The 12,584-nt window shown below is 50.8% G+C and overlaps 1 protein-coding gene across 14 annotated transcripts in view; it reads left to right on the plus strand.

Moving 5' to 3' along the window:
- KMT2D (lysine methyltransferase 2D) overlaps positions 1-12,584 on the plus strand; it is a 109,568-nt gene that overhangs the window by 53,925 nt on the left and 43,059 nt on the right. For 12 of the 14 annotated variants that reach the window (XM_081849454.1, XM_081849446.1, XM_081849452.1 and 9 more), the window contains 8 exons: positions 745-861; positions 1,194-1,370; positions 3,118-3,208; positions 3,834-4,069; positions 6,231-6,304; positions 6,853-6,903; positions 7,441-9,201; positions 12,365-12,541. In XM_081849454.1, the coding sequence (XP_081705580.1) occupies positions 745-861; positions 1,194-1,370; positions 3,118-3,208; positions 3,834-4,069; positions 6,231-6,304; positions 6,853-6,903; positions 7,441-9,201; positions 12,365-12,541 (2,684 nt within the window). The remainder of the gene's footprint in view (positions 1-744; positions 862-1,193; positions 1,371-3,117; positions 3,209-3,833; positions 4,070-6,230; positions 6,305-6,852; positions 6,904-7,440; positions 9,202-12,364; positions 12,542-12,584) is intronic. The other 2 variants (XM_081849448.1, XM_081849450.1) reach the window with 2 other exon arrangements.

Below are 12,584 nucleotides of genomic sequence, written 5' to 3' on the forward strand. Positions count from 1 at the left end.
ATAATTTTTATTTGATTCTACCAATACAAATTAATTAAAACACCAAATACACATCCATAAAATGAGATTTCTCTGAATCTCGAGACTCCCCACCCCGTGGGTTCTATTGTCAACATTCCCAACTGCATATTATTTCATTGTCTATGTTTTGTACCTATCCATATTGTCCATAGTGTTTGTTACAAGTGAGATTAAAACCCTGCTAACGTTTTCAACTGCTTACAGTGATCTCCTAAATAAATTATAAACTTTTCCCATTCTTTTTTGAATTTCTTGCCTTCTTGGTCTCTGAGTTTCCCGGTCAGTTTTGCCATTTCACCATAGTCTAACAGCTTAGTTTGCCTTTCCTATCTGGTAGGGACTTTTCCTTCTTTCCATCTCTGGGCTAGTAGCATCCGTGCTGCTGTTGTCACATACATAGTCTTTTCTGTTCCTTTGGAATGTCGGTACCTATAATTCCTAACAGAAAGGCTTCTGGTTTTTTTACTTGCAACGTCAGAAGGGAGTGCCTTGTTTCCTTGGCCTATGTCAGCTGCCACGGTAATGATGCCAAGCTGCAAGCGAGGTGGGAGCAAAGTTACCTGGGTTTCTTCCCATATTTCTGCAAGTGTAGCGAGGCAGGTTTATCTCCCTGCTTCCAGCGGAGGAGATGATCCTTCCCGACGCGTTTTTGGGAGCACAGTCACCTTCCCTGTCCCTGCGCTGATGGGCTTGGCGGCGGTCTTCTTGTTTTTGCTCCTGCAGGCACAGAAGAGCAGATGGTGCCCAAGACCTCTCCAGACCCTACAGGTGCCGAGAACCCAGCCACACCCCCGGGGGAGGGGGTGCTCAGCTCCGACCTTGACAAAATCCCCACTGAAGGTCAGGCGGGCCCTTTGAATAGACCCTTCTGCCCCCCATCTCCCTGCCAAGGATCTACCCCTCCGTGGAGAGCAAGGGAGAGGCCGGGAAGCCCCCGCTTCCTCTCCGCTCTAGAATGGGGGGTAGATGCTAGTGGCTACGAAAAGTAAGCGCGGTCGCTGCTCTATAACCGGCGCACCTCTCTCTCTATTTTAACCACCCCTGCTTGCAATTCAGCCTGCCCTTACTGGAGACCGACGGGTTTTGCCACCCAGCTGAGGTGGTTGCTCTCTTGGATGGGCTTTTGCCGCCTGTCGTTCCACTGTGGCTTTCCCGCCCCCTTTTCCCAACAGAGCTGCCCAAAATGGAGAGCAAGGACGTCCAGCAACTCTTCAAAGACGTCCTGGGGTCTGCAGAGCGAGAGCAGCAACAGCAGCAGCAGCAGCTCAACTGCATTGGGGCGGAAGCTGAGGCCGGAGGCCTTCGGGACCCGAGCCGCTCGCAGCTGGGCCAGAGGCCTTTCCTGCAAGGTGAGCTTCCACGCCCAGGTTGGTGGGCCATGAGTCACATTTTCCTCTCTATCTCTCCTGCCCCCTTCAGATGTTTTGCTTAATGTTACTTTTATGTTCCGGGACGCGGGTGGCGCTGTGGGTTAAACCACAGAGCCAAGGACTTGCCGATCAGAAGGTCGGCGGTTTGAATCCCCGCAACGGGGTGAGCTCCCGTTGCTCAGTTCCTGCTCCTGCCAACCTAGCAGTTCGAAAGCACGTCAAAGTGCAAGTAGATAAATAGGTACCGCTCTGGTGGGAAGGTAAACGGCGTTTCCGTGTGCTGCTCTGGTTCGCCAGAAGCAGCTTAGTCATGCTGGCCACATGACCCGGAAGCTGTACGCCGGCTCCTTCGGCCAATAAAGCGAGATGAGCGCCACAACCCCAGAGTCGGTCATGACTGGACCTAATGGTCAGGGGTCCCTTTACCTTTACCTTTACTTTTATGTTGCTTAGTATGCAAATCCGCATACAAATCTAAAAGAAATATCACAGAAGTGGCGATGCAACATAAAAACCAGCTCAGCTTTCTTTCTATCTGCTCTGTATATTGTGACGGGTGGCGCTGTGGTCTAAACCACTGAGCCTTTGGGGCTTGCCAATCAGAAAGTTAGCAGTTCGAATCCCCGCGATGGAGTGAGCTCCCGTTGCTCTGTCCCAGCTCCTGCCAACCTAGCAGTTCAAAAGCACGCCAGTGCAAGGAGATAAATAGGTACCCCTGTGGCGGGAAGGTAAACGGCGTTTCTGTGCTCTCTGGTCTCCGTCACAGTGTTCCGTTGCACCAGAAGCGATTTAGTCATGCTGGCCACATGATCTGGAAAGCTGTCTGCGGACAAACGCTGGCTCTCTCAGCCTAAAAAGCCAGATGAGCGCCGTAACCCCATAGTCGCCTTTGACTGGACTTAACTGTCCAGGGGTCCTTTACCTGTTTACCTTACATTGTGATGTCCAAAACTATTGGTGTTTTAGTTTCACTTTTGGACTTAGGCAGCCGTTATACTCAGACCTTTTCAATAATAGCAAGTGACTTCAGCTCTAGCCGCTTCAAGCCAAAGCACCTTCACTTTGTGTGTTTGGAAGCTTTCATTTTTTGTGAAAGGGCTGCGGCTCGGTGGTAGATTGTGTGCCTTTTGTACCGACGGTTCCAGGTTTGATCCCCGGCGGGACTGGCAACACCCCCTGCGTGAAACTGCTGCTGGACAGAAAGCAGTGTGTCTTTGGGGTTGTGGGTGTTTTGGTGCGCTGCCAAAATAAGCTTGAAATAAGCCTTGAAGCACGGCCTTGAAACGCATCCTTGAGGCACACTTGGCAACATCTGCTTAGCAACCAGAATTCTGGCCGGCCACAGGTGTCCTTATCAGGGCTGGTCTGGAGGAGGAGAGATGCAGTAGTGTGAGAGGCAGTCAGTGATGGTCCGTGAGCCTGTCTCTCTGGTCGGATGCCTGAAGGGAGCAGAGATCTGTATATCGCTCTGCTTCTTATTTTATACGTAGACCCATTGCGCTATATGCAACTTGTAAATAATAAAAGACTTTAGAGGAGAATTGGGAAGGTGAGGGTGTTATTCTTGTCTTGGGAATTTACCGGACTCTGCTGCTGCGAAGATGCAGGGAGACTTTCTGAGTCGCTTCTGCTGAGACGAAGAAAGGAAACCGGCGAGAGTTTGCAGCTCGCACCCTAACAGTGGGGAGGAGAAGCAGCTCTGTGATCCATCTCTTCTTGTTTCTAGGTGGCGCTGGGGTCTCCCTTGGGCCCCTTCAACCCGCTGTGCCGATGGAGACCTACTCAGGGGTTTGCCAGTCCCCATTTCTTGATAGCAGGTAGGTCACCCGCACTGGCGTCTTCTCTCTTAGACCACCAGCGGTGGAGCCCTCTGGATGTTGCTGGGCTCCAACTCATTCTTGATCTTGTTTGTGATGGCTGGGGTGGTGGTGGAAGTTGGGCTCCAACCGCACATGGAAGGATTCCCCCCACCCCTTGGGTTTAGGCACTGCTCCTATTCCATTCAAAGGGACGCGGGTGGCGTTGTGGGTTAAACCACAGAGCCTAGGGTTTGCCAATCAGAAGGTCGCCAGTTCGAATCCCTGCGCCGGGGTGAGCTCCCGTTGCTCGGTCCCTGCTCCTGCCAACCTAGCAGTTTGAAAGCACCTGAAAGTGCAAGTAGATAAATAGGTACCGCTCTGGCGGGAAGGTAAACGGCGTTTTCGTGTGCTGCTCTGGTTCGCCAGAAGCAGCTTAGTCATGCTGGCCACATGACCCGGAAGCTGTACGCCGGCTCCTTCGGCCAATAAAGCAAGATGAGCACCGCAACCCCAGAGTCGTTCATGACTGGACCCAATGGTCAGGGGTCCCTTTACCCTTTAACCTTTACTTATTCCGGTATCCCTAAATCTTTTATCCAACATGCCTTGTGTTTCTCTCCTTCCTCCCCCCTCGCCCATGTAGGGAGAGGAGTGGCTTCTTTAGCCCAGAGCAGTGTGAGCCAGAGAGCCCTTGGGCCAGCAGCTCTGCGGCGTCCACCCCCACCACGCCCACCACGGAGGGGGAGAGCGACGGGCTGTCGTACAACCAGCGGAGCTTGCAGCGCTGGGAGAAAGATGAAGAGCTGGGAGAGCTCTCCACCATCTCGCCCGTCCTCTATGCCAACATGAACTTCCCCAACCTCAAGCAAGACTACCCAGGTGGGTGGCTCTTTCTCTCCCCCCCCCCCTCTCTCCTCCCTGTTTAGAGAAGTTTTTAATGACTGATGTTATAATGTATTTTCAATCTTTTGTTGGAAGCCGACCAGAGTGGGTGGGGAAACCCAGCCAGATGGGCAGAGTACAAATAAATAATAAATTATTATATTATTATTATCCTGCCCACTTTCTCTCCTGTGGCATAACAACAACAACTTATTACAGTGGTACCTCAGGTTACATACGCTTCAGGTTACACACGCTTCAGGTTACAGACTCCACTAACTCAGAAATATTACCTTGGGTTAAGAACTTTGCTTCAGAAATCGTGCAGTGGCAGCGCAGTGGCAGCAGGAGGCCCTATTAGCTAAAGTGGTGCTTCAGGTTAAGAACAGTTTCAGGTTAAGAACAGACCTCCGGAACGAATTAAGTTCTTAACCTGAGGTACCACTGTATTTATAACCCGCCCATCTGACTGGGTTTTCCCAGCCACTCTAGGTGGCTCCCAACAGAACATTAATAATAATAATAATAATAATAACAACAACAACAACAACAACAACAATAATATAAAGCGCTAGAATATCAAATATTACAACAACAACAACAACAACAACAACAACAACAACAACAACAACAACAACAACAACAACATAAAGCGCTAGAATATCAAATATTAAAAACTTCCCTAAACAGGGCTGCCTTCAGATGTCTGCTAAAAGTCAAATAGTTGTTTATTTCATTGACATCTGATGGGAGGGCGTTCCACAGGGTGGGCACCACTCCTGAGAAGGCCCACTGCCTGGTTCCTTGTACAGTGGTACCTCGGGTTACATACACTTCAGGATACATACACTTCAGGTTACAGATTCCGCTAACCCAGAAATATTGCTTCAGGTTAAGAACTTTGATTCAGGATGAGAACAGAAATTGTGCTCCAGCGGCGCGGCAGCAGGAGGAGGCCCCCATTAGCTAAAGTGGTGCTTCAGGTTAAGAACGGTTTCAGGTTAAGTACGGATCTCCGGAACGAATTAAGTACTTAACCCGAGGTACCACTGTAACTTCGCTTCTCGCAGTGAGGGAACCGCCAGAAGGCCCTCGGAGCTGGACTTCAGTGTCCAGGCTTGAATGATAGGGCCGTTCAGGGCTTTAAAGGTCAGCATCTTGGCAGCCACTCCCAGTCACCAGTCTAGCTGCCTAGTGGCCTGTCTTCCTGCCTCTCCCTCAGTAGAAGTCTGTGATGCTCTAAAGAAGACGCTTAGCCAGCGAGAGCGGTGGTATGTTCTGCGGCTCTGCATAATACAGTGGTGCCTCGCAAGACGAAATTAATCCGTTCCGTTAGGCTCTTCGTATAGCAGTTTTTTCGTCTTGCGAAGCAAGCCTATTGACAGCTTAGCGGATTAGTGCTATTAGCGGTTTAGCAGCTTTTAGCGGATCAGCTGTTAAGCGGCTTATCAGCGGATCAGCTGATAAGCGGCTTAGGGCTTAGGAAAAGGGGGAAAAAGGGGGGGGAACCCGCAGGAACTCGCAAGACATTTCGTCTTGCGAAGCAAGCCCATAGGGAAATTCGTTTTGCGAAGTGCCTCCAAAATGGAAAACCCTTTCGTCTAGCGGGTTTTCTGTCTTGCGAGGCGTTCGTCTTGCGGGGCACCACTGTAATGATTATGATGCTATTATTTAATATGCTGCCCATCTGACTGGGTTTCCCCAGTCACTGTGGGCAGCTTCCAGCACATATAAAAACGTAACAAAACTTCCCGATAAACTTCCCTAAATAGGGCTGCCTTCAGATGTCTTCTAAAAGTCAGACAGTTGTTTATTTCCTTGACATGTGAAGGGAGGGCGTTCTGCAGGGAGGGCGCCACTGCTGAGAAGGCCCTCTTGGTTCCCTGTAGCTTCATGTCTCGCAGTGAGGGAACCGCCAGAAGGCCATCGGAGCTGGACCTCAGTGTCCGGACTTGATGATGGATTTGCACAGATTTGCATGTGGGTCTCAAAACGATCTTGAAACCACACTGGCCTTTCTAGAAGCTTCTGTCTGTCACTTTGCCTTCTTTCCCTCAGCTTTATATCAAACCGGTGTTCAAAATCTCTGGACTTGGAAGGTCTTGGGCCTGCGTGTAAGCCTTGTTCTCTCTTCTCCGTTTTCCCCATCCCTCCACAGATTGGTCCAGCCGTTGCAAGCAGATCATGAAGCTCTGGAGAAAGGTGCCGGCCCCAGACAAAGCCCCATACTTGGTAAGTGGCCCGTGAATACAGGATTCAGTTTAATTTCAAGGGGATGGCCTCCTGTTTGTAAGAAGAATTAAATTAATTCGCACTCTGCAAATTACTCTGCAAGTCCTAGTCCTTGGCCTGAAAGCAAGATGAGCACCGCAACCCCATAGTCGCCTTTGACTGGACTTAACCGTCCAGGGGTCCTTTACCTTTTTTAAAGTTATTTTTATCTTATACATTGGTACCTCTGGTTACAAACGCTTCAGGTTACAAACACCACTAACCCAGAAGTAGTACCTCGGGTTGAGAACTTTACCTCAGGATGAGAACCGAAATCGCATGGCAGCAGCAGGAGGCTCCATTAGCAAAAGCGCGCCTCAGTTTAAGAACAGTTTCGGGTTAAGAACGGACCTCCGGAACGAATTAAGTTCGTAACCCGAGGTATCACTCTGTGTAAAATCAAAGTGAAATGATGGCCAGTTATGTGATTTAGGAAAGGAGCATTCATCCAACCTTGGGTGGGGGTGTTTTTCCTGCTATCCTTTCTCATTTTGGGTTTTTCTCTGCAGCAAAAGGCCAAAGATAACCGGGCAGCCCATCGCATCAACAAGGTGCAGAAGGTAAGCCAAGGGCAGTGGTGTAATCAGTAGATAGGGTAGCATGGGCTGAGCAGGAAAACCCAATGGGGAAGCTGTGCCAGAACCACCGTGTAATTGTCTGTGGAACTAGTTCCTGCGCCAAGAAAAATCTAAATTATTTGTGTGGCCTACGTGTGTAGGATTCTTATGTGATAGGTTTTCTTGTTAATCAGTTCAGAAGCCTTGATTGCAGAGAGACAGGAGTTAGAAATACATACGTGAGATTTTTTGTCTTTAAGGCCCCCCCCCCAAGATTCTTTGCATTGCTGCAACAGACTAGCACAGATACTATTCTGGAACCCCTGTAAAGAGGGCAGAAACTCTGAGGTTCCTTTGGGTGCATCTCAGATGCTTTCCCTCCTGTCCCTGAGAGCAGAATATGTCTCATCACCTGGGTTTCCCCCCCGTTTCTTCCCTTTTCACCGTGTGTGTGAGAAGGTGTCACCAAATGGGTGTCTTGTGTGCTCGGGTGTTGACGGCGCCCTTTTGACGCTCCGCCTCTTCCTCTGTCTTTCGCAGCAAGCCGAGAGCCAGATCAACAAGCAGACCAAAGTCGAGGTGCTGCGCAGGCCAGACCGGCCGGCCCTACACTTGCGCATCCCGCCCCAGCAGGGGGCGCTGCCCACCGCGGCCCCCCAGCCGCCTCCTCCGCTGCCCCCTCCTCCTCCCGCCGCCTCTGTGCCAGGGCAGCCGCTCTACGTCAGCAACGCCGCAGCTCTGCCCAGCGGGTCCGGCGGTGTCGAGTCGCCCAGCGAGCTCTTCCTCAAGCTCCCCTCTTCTGCCGCCAGTGCCCAGCCCCCCGCTCCAGTGCCTTTGCACGAGCCCTACGGCGTGGCCTGCCCCCCGCCGGATTCAGGTTTCCCCTCTCCCTCCTCGGTGGGCCAGAGCCCGACAGTGCCTGCTGGCTTTGCTTCGTCCTCCTCCTCCTCCTCCTCCTCCTCTTCCTCCGGACAGTCTCCGCTCCTACCGAACCCTCGCCCGGCCCCGCAGCCCGGGGACTTCCAGCCCACCCCTCCGGGGACCCCGAGGCACCAGCCCTCCACACCAGACCACTTCCTCAAGCCCCGCTGCCCCACCGGGTCCTTGGAGAACCTATCAGTGCCCGGGAGCCCTCAGCGGGCCGCCCTGCTGCTCTCGCCTCCGCCTTTTGGGGAGCTGAAGAAAGGGTTGGACATCAAGAAGGAAGAGGCCGGGCCGGGGATCTGCTCTCCCAGCTATGGCTGCAGCTACGGCGACTCGCCGTCCGGTGCTCACCACATGGCCGAAATGAAGGCTCCGGATGTTTTCAAGGCCCCGCTCACTCCCCGCCAGTCTCAGGTCGAGCCGCAGAGCCCGGGCTTGGGGCACCGGCCTCCCGACGCCCACCCTCTGGCCGCGTCTCCCCCCAGCCAGGCTGACCTCTACCGCCAGTCGCCGTACCCGGACCCCTATGCTCAGCCTCCCCTGACGCCGAGGCCTCAGCCCCCGCCCCCGGAAAGCTGCTGTGCCCTGCCACCCCGTTCCTTGCCCTCCGACCCTTTCTCCCGCGTCCCCGCTAGCCCCCAGTCCCAGTCCAGCTCCCAGTCTCCCCTCACGCCCCGGCCGCTCTCCAATGAAGCCTTCTGCCAGTCCCCGGTGACCCCCCGCTTCCAGTCCCCGGACCCCTACTCCCGCCCCCCTTCACGGCCGCAGTCGCGGGACCCCTTCGCACCCCTGCACAAACCCCCTCGCCCCCAGATGCCGGAGGCTGGCTTCAAGCCCATGCCCGGCTCCCACAATACCCTTGCCTCCGGGGGCTTCCCGGCAGGGCCGCCCTCCTCCGAAGCCCCCCCTAAGCCTGGCCCACAGCCCCAATTTGCTCGCTCCCCTGGGGCAAGCGTCTTCCCGAGCACTCAGGCCCAGCAGATGCGCTTCACCTTCCCGCCCAGCGAACCACTCAAGAGCTCCCCTTCCCACGGCATCAACAGCCATTTTGCCCCCGGCAAGCCCCAGAGCACCAGCTACGTCTCCTCACCGGGGTTCCACCAAGCTGGCAGCCCCCTCGGCCCTGGCAAGGGCACCGCGGACTCCTACAATGTCTCTCCGCTGCGCCCGCCCTCAGCTCTGCCCCAGCCGCAGCCGCCGCCTCAACAAGATGGCTCCTTGGCCTACCTGCCGCGGACAGGCCTGGTGCCTCCAAGCGACAAGAGGGAAGAGGGAGCAGTCGGAGCTGCCAACCGGGAGCTGCAGGAACTGCCAGCCAGCCAGGAGGGGACGATGGGCAGCAATGCCACCCAGACAGAGATGGAGAAAGTTCGGCAGGTAAGCAGGGCTGCTACTTGGCTTCAGGTACGATATGATAATCTTTATTGTCATTGTCCCATACAGAACAACGAAATGGAAAACAATCTACAGCAGACATTCAAAAACCAACAAGCCTGCTATCCTAGCTATCCCAGCCTGGTTAGCCCCTTAAAAACTCTGATACCCCATAACTGAAAATGGGAGAATCTGGTGCTTAGAATGATAGAGGAGACAAAACAGGGTTTTGTTTTGTTTTTTAAATTATATTATAATAGAAAATGTAAGAGGAACAAACAAAGGATAAGTTTAGAAGAAAGTTACTATTAAGTTAATTTGGAGATGGTATTTAATACCGGTAAGATTAAATCAACTAAACCAGGAATATTTGGGGTTATGTTGGAAGGGATGCCAAGAAACTGGACAAGGATTTTTTATTTAAAATTTACGTTTAAAATTGGTGGGCGTCTTATACACGGATAGTGCGTTGGGGGGACGTGTGATTGGTATCTCAACAGCTCTGGGCAATCTCCCCCCATTTTCTGAATTTGGAGTCCCCCAACTTATACATGTGGTGGGGGTGGCATTTAAATAAGCACATTTTTTTTTTGCAAAGGGTGTTTAAGGAGATAACAGAAATCAGAAAAAAAAGCTGACTGAAAGTCCAGGGGTAGCATTATTGTCAGTTTACAATGGGGTGGAAGGTTCACAGGCCAGGAAGAACTTGCTCACAAATTTATCTACAGCTGCACAAGTTATAGCTAGGAAGTGGAAGGGGCAAGGGAAATGTAAAATGCAAGAATGGTATAAAGGGGTGCGGGATATAGCTATTAATGGTAAATTAACATGTGCTATTAAGGCAAGATGGGGAATATGCGGGAGAAATTATTTTGAGGAGATGTGGAAGGTATTTGTGGAATCTGTACTGTTAAAATGGAAAGGGGTCAAACCATCGCAAGAGGTGTTGAAATTTTGGGAGGCTGGATAGTTACGATGGAATGGTGTCTCGTGGGCGGGGTGAATTTATTTATTTATTTATTTATTTATTTATTTATTTATTTATTTATTTATTTATTTATTTATTATTACTTTATCAAAATAAAAAAGTAATGTTAAAAGGGAAAGAGAGAGAAAATAACATAAAACACAGTCAGCTTACATTAAGAACACAATGACCACCAATGCATCCATCTTAACTTAAACAGGTAAGTTGGCGTAAGCCCTTCAAATGTCCAAATAGGTTATTTCCTGCAATGGAATAGGGTACTTGGCCTTTAAGCTCGAGTGAAACCCTCCCATAGAATAAGTAGAAGTTTGGGAGCGAGATGGGGAGGTCATGGGAGAGGCAGGCCCATGTCTTGTAGCATCCTTTTCTCTACGGGGGCAGGCCTGATCCTGGAGCAGAAGCTGGGCCAAGGCCTGAATCCTGAGAACATTTTGATGTCTTGTGATATCATTTCATAAAGCAGCCAACCCTTGAATGCAGGCCAGCGTTGCCCTCATATTGCAGATTACAGGAACTAGGGCTGAGAGAGAGGCCAGTCTTAACTACAGTGAGCTTACTCAATTTTTAGCTAAGGGTAGGGTTCAAACCAGGGAGTGCCCAGCTCCAATTTGGATGCTATGCCATGCTAATCCTCCAATGGGTTGTCAGCCACAAATTCACCAGGTTCTGCCCCTAAACCCTGATGACGGCAATGATCTGAATTTGGTTATGGTATACAGTATATTTCATTCATTGCATCTTAAATGATGATGATGATTGACCTAGTGACACAAAGTTCTTCGTGAAAACAGCTGAGCTTCACATTACATCAACACATTCAAGTGCATTTGTAGGATCGTCAAACGCCATTGATTTGACACTCTTTTATCGGAGTCTCCCACACTTTCCCCAGCCATTCTGGTTTTGAAGGCTTCTCCTTACATTTCCAGCAATGAGCAAAAACCATTCTAGCTCATTCATGACCACTCAATGTTTATTTCTAAGAGCTAAGGGTGCAGACCTAATCCCACTTAACACGGGAGTAAAGCTCCCTTGAAGTCAGTAGGAATGAACTCTTGAGTAGCCAGGGTTCTGATTGCACAGTAAATCTGGAGTAACATTTAAGAAGGCCCAGAAATGCATTAACATTAGTAAGGGGTGATATTGCTTGAAGTTGCACAATCATTTTTTGCAAAACATGTGATGAGCGTTTGGTAACATGGCAACCACATGTGGAAGCAGCCTGCTTTTTTTGGCTTTTCTTTTTTTTCTGGCACCGTATCAACAGTTACTACGTCCAGCTTTTGAAATCTTAAGTTCAGAGGTATTAAGTACCATCGCATTGCCATTTTCATACCATTCTCTCTCAATGTTGAGCTTGCAGTAAACTGAATTCCTGGTCCCTAAATAATACCTCAGAGGGATGCGGGTGGCACTGTGGTGTAAACCACTGAGCCTAGGACTTGCCGATCGGAAGGTCAGTGGTTTGAATCCCTGCGGCGAGGTGAGCTCCTGTTGCTCGGTCCCGGCTCCTGCCAACCTAGCAGTTCGAAAGCACACCAGTGCAAGTAGATAAATAGGTACCGCTCCGGCGGGAAGGTAAACAGCATTTCTGTGCGGTGCTCTGGTTTCGCCAGAAGCGGCTTAGTCATGCTGGCCACATGACCCGGAAGCTGTACACCGGCTCCCTTGGCCAATAAAGCGAGATGAGCGCCGCAACCTCAGAGTCATTTGCGACTGGACTTAACTGTCAGGGGTCCCTTTACCTTTAAATAATACCTCACACCTGCAGCACTATTGCATATTAAAGCAGAACATATTTTAGAAAAGATCTGCATACATAATCAGTTTTTAGGAATATGTTGGATTCCTGAGAAGTGGATGTTTTCTGACTTGTGTGATTGACTAAATTGTTTACATAAATATTTTCATAAACCAAAAAAACTGAATACAGAACCCTGGCCCTTTAACCACCTGCACACTGCAGGCCAGACTGGCTATATATTACGATTTGATTTACTTGCACCCTGTTCGGCTTATAGATCCTGCTCCTTCCAATTAATCCTTGCTTGCCTAGCCTGTGCTTCTTTTCCTTTGTGGCGCTACACTTTGGGCTGCCTTGAAGTACAATCCGGCTGCCCCTTTTGAGACCCTCAGACTAACAGCCTGCTCCCTGTCTCTCCGGTTACCTCCCATCAGCGGCAGAGACTCCGCGAGTTCCTCATCCGCCAGCAGATCCAGAGGAACAACTTGAGGCAAGAGAAGGAAAGTGCAGCCGCAGCAGCCAACAACGCCCAGGCGTCGTGGAACCCAGAGGGTGGCGGGCAGGCCTTTGAGCAGATGAACCGGAGCATGACTCCTTATCCAACAGTGCAGGTAACGCGTGAGGCCGGGGCATATTATGGGTTTCTTAGGGAGG

Source organism: Podarcis erhardii (genome assembly GCF_964252035.2).
Source record: "Podarcis erhardii genome assembly, chromosome: 2".
NCBI lineage: Eukaryota > Metazoa > Chordata > Lepidosauria > Squamata > Lacertidae > Podarcis > Podarcis erhardii.